General features: G+C 28.1%; 3 protein-coding genes across 3 annotated transcripts, besides 1 other annotated feature; 1 reads left to right on the forward strand and 2 right to left on the reverse strand.

Moving 5' to 3' along the window:
- Positions 1-413: 413 nt before the first annotated feature.
- On the reverse strand, positions 414-2,347 carry PVX_120330 (variable surface protein Vir14-related; the record flags this gene model as incomplete). Its single annotated transcript, XM_001612535.1, has 3 exons — positions 414-575; positions 696-1,762; positions 2,320-2,347. 3 exons carry the CDS (start codon positions 2,345-2,347, stop codon positions 414-416), a joined length of 1,257 nt encoding a protein of 418 aa, XP_001612585.1.
- A 692-nt stretch (positions 2,348-3,039) lies between these two features.
- Positions 3,040-3,062: a microsatellite.
- A 1,254-nt stretch (positions 3,063-4,316) lies between these two features.
- PVX_120335 (variable surface protein Vir18-related) lies at positions 4,317-6,240 on the reverse strand (the record flags this gene model as incomplete). Its single annotated transcript, XM_001612536.1, has 3 exons — positions 4,317-4,475; positions 4,563-5,738; positions 6,118-6,240. The coding sequence occupies 3 exons, from the start codon at positions 6,238-6,240 to the stop codon at positions 4,317-4,319; spliced, it is 1,458 nt and encodes a 485-aa protein (XP_001612586.1).
- Positions 6,241-7,830: 1,590 nt separating this feature from the next.
- PVX_120340 (variable surface protein Vir12-related) lies at positions 7,831-9,449 on the forward strand (the record flags this gene model as incomplete). Its single annotated transcript, XM_001612537.1, has 3 exons — positions 7,831-7,857; positions 7,992-9,143; positions 9,270-9,449. The coding sequence occupies 3 exons, from the start codon at positions 7,831-7,833 to the stop codon at positions 9,447-9,449; spliced, it is 1,359 nt and encodes a 452-aa protein (XP_001612587.1).
- Positions 9,450-10,186: the final 737 nt, after the last annotated feature.

Genomic DNA, 10,186 nt, shown 5'->3' on the forward strand with positions numbered 1-10,186 from the left:
GTCCTTACGAAATTAAGGTTTAATTTGAAAATAATACAATAATACAGATTGGTTATATTGCTATATCTATGACAAACAAATTACATGGCTGTGACATAACTATATTTATTTCAACAACGATAATGGAAATAGATGTGTGCATCGCAAATGAATTTGGCATTTATTAAATTTGCTCTTACTATACAATATGCATAATATTTGGAGTTTCCTTTTTTAAAATTTTAATATGCTCAGTACTATGTCTTTCATTACGTTTGCTCCGCTTTGTTGTGAAAATAGTAATATGCTACATTCATTTTAACCTTTATAATTTTATGAACATAATTGCTTATGTAGTCCTTCCTCTCCTGGGAGTAAATAACTGTTCGGGATAAATCAGCTTATATTTCGTAAAATTATAATATACGCTATTTTCACATGGGTTGGTACCGTAAACCATATGGGTTTATTGGCATCATGGGGGCTGGAAATCCTAATGGGGCACTCATTAATCCACTTGTGTCAAAATCAGTTAAACGATTACGTCTTTTTTTCCTTCGCCTGAAAATACAACAACAGGGTAAACACCTACGACACTAAAATGGAAGAATAAAGGATATATGCGTATTACATGTGTTTCACAATTGTATGTATTTTATTAAAATTATTAATGCCTTTTTAAAATGCACATATTTTAATATATATTTTGATTTTACCTTATATAAAATGAAAAAAAAAAGAAGACCTCCAAGACCATAAAGCGCTGGTACAACATATTTATGGATTATATCGTAGTTATAAATCTCCGAAAGGTATGGAATTTTATTAAAAAGAGCTTTTATACCGCTGCCGTCAAATCCTTTTTGTACTAAATCTACTATATTATTCATAAACATACTTTGAAGATTTACTGGGAAATTTAAACCTGACAAACCGAAATTTTGGAAATCGACACCAGGGAAACTGAAATCGTGGGAACCGAAACGCGACATAACTGAACCTGACAAATCTAAACTTGGCAAATCTAAATTTGACAAACCTAAATTCGGCAAACCTAATTTTGTGAAAAAATTACCCAAATCTGACTGATAGGTATTTATCATTTCTCTTACGAGATTTTCGTCAAATTGAACTTCATATGTTTTTCCTTCCACACATGATAATTTAGCCAATAATTCACTAGGATTATAATTATCATAATTTTCTACATATTTTTTGCAAATGTCAATTTTCATTTCTGAACATAATTGTTGAAACATAAAAAATAATGGAACAATTTTTAAAATTAACGGACAATATTTATTAGGTTTTTCCTTATTCTTAACAGATTCCTGCTTAAATGTTGAAAAATTTTCAATGTAATCTAAAACATCTTTCATAGGTTTAAGTAATTTCGTTTTAAAAAGTTTGCGTTCGGGCATACATTTATTATTTGTATTCTGCGAGTCATTTTGAATAGCTTCCTTCCATGATTTATGAAGTTCTTCAATGGCAAGATACACATTTGTATTTTTCTCATGATCATTGAACGCCTTAGACACTTCTTCAAATAACCAATAATTCAAATCATAACAATGCTTTTGAATAAATGATGGCTCTTTGCTAGTTTCACTTTCTATGTGTTTTATATTGCTAATGAGATTGGCGCAAACCTTTAGAATTTCTTCACGTTCGGGTAAATCATTCCTAATATTTTTACAATAATTAGGATGATCAACTCCATTTTTGACATTTTTCAATTTATTATAAAATACTTCGGATGGTAAACCATTTAGATCTGTTTCTAACATATTGAACAAGTAAAGAACTCATCAATATTGTGTTGTTTTTTTTAGGAAATCATGTCATACATTACTTAACAAACTTTGAAATATTCATAAAAAGGAAGAACGATTCATTGTTTAAAAGAAAGGAAATTAAAAGTTGTTATTACGTTAATTTACGAAAATTTTTTCAAATTTGAATGTGTATAAAAGATTAAAAAGTAAAATTGCCAAGTTAATGAATATTCACATTTGACAAAAAAACAATTAAGCCACTTTTGTATATTCTGTATTCTAGTATTAATTTTTTAATATATAAAAATCGTTTGTAAATAGAGTCATAAATTTATATACATTAATGAGAATCTAATTATCTTATAAGGCTTTTTACACAAAACGATATAAATAATGAAATATGCATAAACGAACGGAATGACTTAATGCGTAACATAATAGAAGAACGAAAAATTAATATCATCCAGGCAACTGATGGAAATACATAAATACGTGTTAGTGTTGGAAATGTGTAATTTTTTTCCCAGTTTGTACAATTTTCCATTAAATTAGAAATGTGAACTTATGGGAATTTTGTTCAATGAGAACATAAAATTGAACTCAATGAAAAAGAAAAAAAAAACAGACACATTTAATAAATATTAATTTCGCTTAATATATAAAATTTATAGGGGAAAAAACATTGATACAAAAAATTTAGGAACATTTTATAAATGCTATTCCTTAAAATTTTATATAAAGGGGATGTGATAATGTGAGGACAATTACATTTGCTATATATCAAATAATTATTCGCACAAAGATAAGTATATGCTCTAAAGAAATTATCTCAAACATATGTTGTTGCATATAAATCAGTATTTAAGAGACTAAGTAACACACTACATGAAGAATTCAAACAATATAGTAAATACACACATGCCAAATGTTACACTTTATGAATATTATTTAGCTAGAAATAATTCCTTAATGAACATAAACCCTTAAAGGACCACAAATGAAAATGATTAAATTAAAATGACAAGTTTTTTTTCTTTTTTTGCGTGATAAACATAAATTTTTTGGAAATATGTTATGTAAAATGTTATTTTATTTCTATGTTAATACTAAAAAGAGTTACATTATTAAAGCATATATGTACATAGTCATATATTAACAAATAARAAAGCATGTATATTAAAACATGAACTAATAATAGATGATGAAAACAAAATAGTCATAAAAAAATATTTATTTTCACTAAAATTCAAAAAAATGTAGCAGTACTGTGTAATGATAAGTCATATATTCTGCTGAAGAAGTTTAAACAATGATATGAATAGAAAGTTACAACAAATGTTGTCTTTGGTTATTTTAAAGAATTCATCAACAAAAATGAAATTAATTCTTGAGGATATTTTCAGAATATTAATCCAAAGTCATACAATAATTGGATTAATATTATTTATGATATAGTTACTAATTCTTTTCATTACATTATAACTGAATCGTTTGTTTATTCTTTTCGTAAATTTACTAAAACAATTTAATGTTTCACAAAAATTAATGTTACATTCAAAAAAGAAATCTTTAAACAAAAAAAATAATGCCCTTAGTAATTTTTAAAAAAGGAATAGCGACGTATATTTTCATTTTAGTCGTAACAAAATTTAAACATTCACATTATATATAGCGTTAGTAATTGTTATTATTATGATATATTTTATTCTTTATTATTTCTTTTACATCGCGATTCTTATAACATGATTTTAAATTCTTTCCAAAATGTTGAGTCGTATTTTTATAATTTCCATATTTTATTAAAGACCATTTAACGACAAATTCAAGCATTTAGTACATATAAAACCCATTTTTGCATCATTTCCATGTAAAATGTTTCGTAGCCTAACAAAAGTTACTCATTTTGGTAAAAATTTATTATTTAAATGTAACATTTAGATTTATTATTTATGTCATAGTAACAATAGTCATACGAATTCGTTCATTGGTCGTTTTCTATTGGATGTTCCATTTTTTACAAATGCTAAAAAAACCTCCAAAATGTCATAATAGGAAGAAAAAAAATTAAATACATAAAAACACTGTAACGTGCTTTAAAAAAAAAATATTTTAATGCAGCTTTAGAGGAAGAAATTAATTATTAGTGTTAATATAAAGAACCCAAAAATGTTTATTATGTTTTCATTGTAGATTAAAAAGTAATATTAAAAATACAACGGATTGCACACAATTCGATTGAATTTAAAGATACATATATGTACTGTTGTAAAACCGTTTTAATATATAAAAAGTTAGAGACATTCAAAGAACATGTAACATTCATAAATTGTAGACAGATATACCACTATACATCGATTTATTCTAATAAACTTAGAGCAATTTAATTTTTGCATATATATCTTTTATAACTAGAAATCTTTAAATACAACATGCTATCATCAGTACGTTAATTTGGCAATAAAAATACAATTAAAAAAATTACTATGACGAAACATTAGTTTTCATTTATATAATGTTTAACGAAACACATGACTTATGAGTATTTCAATATTCACATAATCACGTTTCCCAATATTGAGAAGGAGTATATGCAAATGAGAAACCACTTTCTTCTGTTTTAGCGGGAGATTCCAATAGTAGTATCCTCTCTATATTTTCTTTCATGTCATTTCGTTTGTTTCTGTTTTTCTTCGTAAAAAGCATTCCTAAGGGAGTGAACTTCGAAAAAAAAAAGCGTGTGATAATTAATACTCAAAAACGATCAAAATATGAGTGATTCTTTTAATGAAATATATTTGACCTTACTTTTGTAAGGAGTGTCATCAACATAATAATACCCGTGGGTGCTAAAGCCATTGTGGTATATTTTTTAAATGGTGTTTCGGAGTTATCGCCAGTAGGATCATCACTAACTGGTACATCAACAGGTGTTTCAACGAAAGGCTGACTGATATAATTTCCCTCACTATCTCTATCATTAGTAAGTGTGCTGTAAAGAGGATTGCCACCTAAACCTAAAATACCATCAACGAAATTATTAACAATATTACCAAAATTTCTATCGCCAGGAGTTATAGAGGTTCCATCTGCACCGCCTGGAGGCTTTTCTTCAAGATTCCCAGCGTCAGGAATTTTACTATCGAGGGGTCTGACATCACTCTCATGTCCTGTAGAAGTTGTACTCCTTAACTCTTGTGCACCAAGAGTACTACCACTTACATACAGCAGACCATGCCGATCATTCTCAAGCTTGACTGCTTCTGAACCTTTTTCTTGAGCTATAGCTTTTGCCCTAGATTCACTTCCAGGGTTAACTCGTGGCGAAGAATCATTTGAACTGTTATCTAATTCACTATGTAACAAATACTGTGAAGCAGATGGAGGTTGTTCCGGGATATATGCTTCTCTAGGTGTACTAAAGGGATGCATATCTTTGGGGTAAGAAGCTTCAGATTGAACCGCAGCAGGGCCATTAGTAATGAATACATTCTTCTGGTTATCTAAAAGTGTGTTTGCTTCTGTTGACCCCCCTCTCTCTGCATGCAGTTGTTTTATATTTAAGTCTTCTTGCCTTGCTGGTACATTGGTTCTAGATGATTGGGGATTTAACACCTGTGGTGCTTTACCTGTTAATACTTGCGGTGGTGATGCTCCTTTTTTACAATCTTTTCTTCTTCCGCATGTGTTTTCTGGTTCGCGGTTTAATCCAGGAGGATTCTTAACATGAGATGTTCCATTATAACTACAATTAGGTAATGGAAGACATTTGTCCATAAAATCCTTTATTTCAACATCATCTATTAATCTATATCGTAATATATTGGGATGGTAGCAATCTTTTAATTCATCATTTTTATTAATTATGTTTAGTCTTACTGCTTGGCAGTTTTTGCAAAAATATCTTTGGTTAATTTTATTCAATGCATCAATTTGTTTTTCAATTTCTTGTTTATAATTAAAATATTTAGTCATACATTCAGGCTGTTTGTAACTTCGGTAATTATCAGCATATCTATAAATTGTTCCACGCCATGCTGCCATTCTTTTTTATTACGTCGTCTTATTCTCTATTTAAATAAGTAATTTCGAAAAATAATATATATGTATGTGCATACACATTTGCAACATGGGATTTTATTTTTTTGTATTAAGCTTTATATCACTGCTATTCGTATGTACGAATAATTATAACAATAAATGTTGCAAATAAATATGACTTCACATAAGAATAATAGATTTTAAAAATGAATTTATTAATAATTTATATAATTAAACATTCACGTGAATAATTACTTATAAGAAAAACGGTAAATAATGACTATTTTGTTAACAAAGCTTCAAATGGAGTTTTTGTTATAACCATACATGTTAGCTTCATAATGAAACTATAATAAAACTTCAAATGTTTATATTTTATATCGCTCTCACTTAATATATTATATTTATTAATCATTAACTTAAATCGATTAGACAAAATTTTCATCTTTAGAAAAGTGTACAAATTCCTTTTATAATGGCTATTATTAAGGTTACATTAAAGAAATTGTGTTTGTGTCTCCAATGCTAAAATGTAACCTTCTTTTTCATTGTTCAAATTTAGAGCCTTTTCTATAATATGATTGTGATACGTATTATGTATCTATTGAATTTGTAATGCTATGTTCTTTTTATACATTACTTAATTTTTTGATGTTACAACATTGAAGTGATATAATATTGATTTTTAAATGAATTTACGAATACCTACTGTATTATACGAAAAGGTAAAACGACTTTTCCTACAAATTGTACTACAAATAAAAGTTTAACATACTAGTAAAACATGCTTTTCGTATCGTTCACAATGCGGCAAGGCATCTTTGTTATTGTATTATACTTTTCATAAAATGTTGATTATAACATAATTTACGTGGATCATTCCAAAAAAAAAAAAGAAAAAAAAAATTCATTTCTTTATAAAATGACGCGAAATTGTAGCTACTGTGACATTCTAGTTATTTTTTAGGAAAGAATATGCTTTATTATTTATGTGTTAATATTCTTAATCACAATAGTTATGTTGAATTCAGGGCTATGTTTCACCGTAATAATATTGCCTTTAGAGGCACATTAATGCAGTGTCATAAAAAAGCATTATATGATTTACAATAATATTATAATATAAATAAAAATAAATCCATGTTTTGTGGAATATTTGAATAGTATAATGTTCTTATTTAAAAAAGGAATCTTTTTATTGTGTAATTAAAGCATAAATCCTATTTTATCTTATGAATATAATTGCACAACGAAAATAAAATTTTAAAATTGTCTACACATAAAAATTAATGGAAATCTGAATGGAATATTAAATCGCGTATAGATATAATTTTATATATAATTTAAATAAAGAAATTGTGAATAGAAATATTTTTTAATAATACCTTTTTTTAATATTATCCAATAAATTAATTTGATTTATAACTTTTAAAATGTGTTTTATTTTTAGTTATTTTAATTTTTAATATATTTTAAGTTAGTGATATATTAGAAGGGCTAATTCATTCAGCTTTTCTGTTGTACCTATTAAAGTAAGCGATATGCCTACAAAATTTAACTCGGCAATTTTTGACATTGTAACTGTTTTTTTATTAATAAATAAAAATTAATTTATAATAAGAATTGTAATTATATATAAATTGTACTAAAGAATTCAGTAAATTAAAATTTTTTTCAATATTTGAATTAAAAATAACTTTTTTTTTGTCATTAAATCTGGTAGAACTATATGAAATATGTAATAATTACATGTTTAGCAAATCATTAACGCATTTCCAACGTCATCGTGTATAGAAGAGTTTCAAATTGTTGTATTTTCATGCCCTTATTGTCATAATTATAAATAGCTGAATGTAAAATAATGAGAAATTGTTATTAAATAATAGTACATAAGGATTAATACTTATTTAGACCATAAGAATAATACAAAGGATTAAGTATATACAACGGTAGACTATTATGTAATTTGACTTTTTATATATTAATACTTTAAAGAATTTGTATTTTTATACAACTTAGATAAGGTTCCCAAAAAATGACGAAGACATCTGAGGCAAAATTGGTATATGCATTGTTAAATCTTTATTTATATATTACTATTCATATAATTTATTTTCGTTCGAACAAGAGTGAAAATCTGTTAATAGGACCATAATTTTGATACTTATTAAACAACTTTTCTATGATTATTTTTAGGAGGATGATGCAAAGCAATTAGGACTTGATAAATTGTATGATCAAATATTTTCGAAGGATGGACAATCTAATAAACTTAATAAACATTGTGATGTATTTAATGGAAAAGATAAGGAAGGAGTGAAAAAACTTTGCACTAAGTTTGTATATTTTTTAGAAAAAATCGCAGAAGTGAAAGGTTATACAGAAAATAATAATCATTGCAGTTACATGCATTATTGGTTATATGATGAAATAGGAAAAATACATAATAAAGAACACTCCAAAACATTTGGTAGTCTACCTTGGTCTAAAGAATTCATCGAAGTATGGAGGAAGGTTAATAGTGAGATTAAAAAAAACACTTGTACTATAAATCCAGAAAATGGTGTTAGCGTAGATGAACTGATAAAAAGGAAATTATCATTTATTTACTTAAAAAAATTTGAAGATATTAAGAAAATCACCGATTCCAAAGATCAAAATAAATGTAAGTATAAGACATATCTTACAAATATTAGCCCATTATATAAAAAGTATAACGCAGAAAAATGTAAAAGTTCATGGATTTTCTCTTCTGATCCAAATTACGCTGATTGTTCATCTACTTCTAAGTATGATCCAAATAAACTCATACCTAAATTAAATGACTGTAAAGGTAACGAATCTACCGGAGGTGGTAATAAAGGTAATGGATCATGGTTTTTTGGTTTGTTTGGTCCATCAGCTGGATCCTCTACAGGAAATAGGGATAGGGGTGCTTCAACAGTTGCAAAGTCTACTGCTGAAGGAGGGGATAAAAGAGCACAAGATGCTCCAAAAACTTTATCAGGTTCACCAGGCCCACAAAGTTTAACATTGTCAACAAGTGCAAGAGGTTCAGGAATTAAACCAGCTGGAGCAGGAGTAGATAAAGGGAGTATAAGTGGACCATCTGCCAATTTGAAATCCGGAACATCAATGAGTCCGCAAACAAAAGAAATTCCTGTGCTCGGTATTCCTTCAGTGCCTCCTTCTTCAGAGACTGTAAGGGGCACTGTAGCTGTGCCCATAGCTGAAACCCCTAGTAATTTAGGAACAGCGAATGAGAAGTTTGATTCAAGCTTTTATCGCAACATCATCATGGGGGTAGCAATACTTGGAACAATTTTCTTCCTTTTCTATTACAACATGGTAAATGCGCATTCGATTTTGTGAAGTATGAATGTTATGTTTAGATATATATTTTAATTTTCCTTTGAATGTATAATTATAAAGTAAAAATGTTTTAACGTGTTTTCCTTTTTACTTTTGTGTTAGTCTTCTGGATTGAAATCGAGGTTTCCCAAAAGAAAACGAAAGAAAAAGATATTCGAGCGTAATTATTACGAAGAGTATGAAAAAGAGTTAGCAAGGTATGATTCAGAAAATGAGTCTTTAGATTCTCAATCGGATCGGTATTATTTGAATTATCAGCCTGATGAGGATTCTTATTACTAAGTAGGTGTGTTTAGTGAAGCTATTTAGAGTGAGCACACCTGTATAATTTGTGCAATACTTTTTTATGAAAAATGAAGACTATCAAAATGGAGGGGAAAAACGAATTAATGTTAACAACTGTGCAATGAAAAAGTATGCATATATTCTAATCCTTAATGCGTTTATCAAGATGGTTAATAAACCGTAGTAACTTTTATATAATTTAAAAATAGTGAATACGAGGAATATACCACATTAGCTATGAATGATTACAACATGATACTCTATATAGAGTAATGTAGAGTCCGCCTATTAAATAAAGGCGCAAGAATCCCAGTTTAAATATATATGGGTAATACAGACACAGGGGAATTATGATAAATGTCGTTAATATGCTCCCTAAAATTACCATAAATTATGTAGAACTTAAAAATGAAGAAAAGGATTATAATAAGTATGCACAGGGTTCAGGGTTTGGGTTTAGGTTTGGTTTAGGGTTTAGGGTTTCAGGGTTTAGGTTTTAGGGTTTAGGGTTCAGGGTTTAGGGTTCAGGGTTTAGGGTTTAGGTTTAGGGTTTAGGGTTCAGGGTTTAGGTTTAGGGTGGTTTAGGTTTAGGGTTCAGGGGTTTAGGTTTAGTGTTTAGGTTTTAGGTTTTAGGGTTTAGGGTTTAGGGTTCAGGGTTTAGGTTTAGGGTTCAGGGTTTAGGGTTCAGGGTTCAGGGTTTAGGGTTTAGGGTTCAGGGTTTAGGTTTAGGGTTC

This window comes from Plasmodium vivax, genomic scaffold (genome assembly GCF_000002415.2).
Source record: "Plasmodium vivax scf_7188 genomic scaffold, whole genome shotgun sequence".
NCBI lineage: Eukaryota > Apicomplexa > Aconoidasida > Haemosporida > Plasmodiidae > Plasmodium > Plasmodium vivax.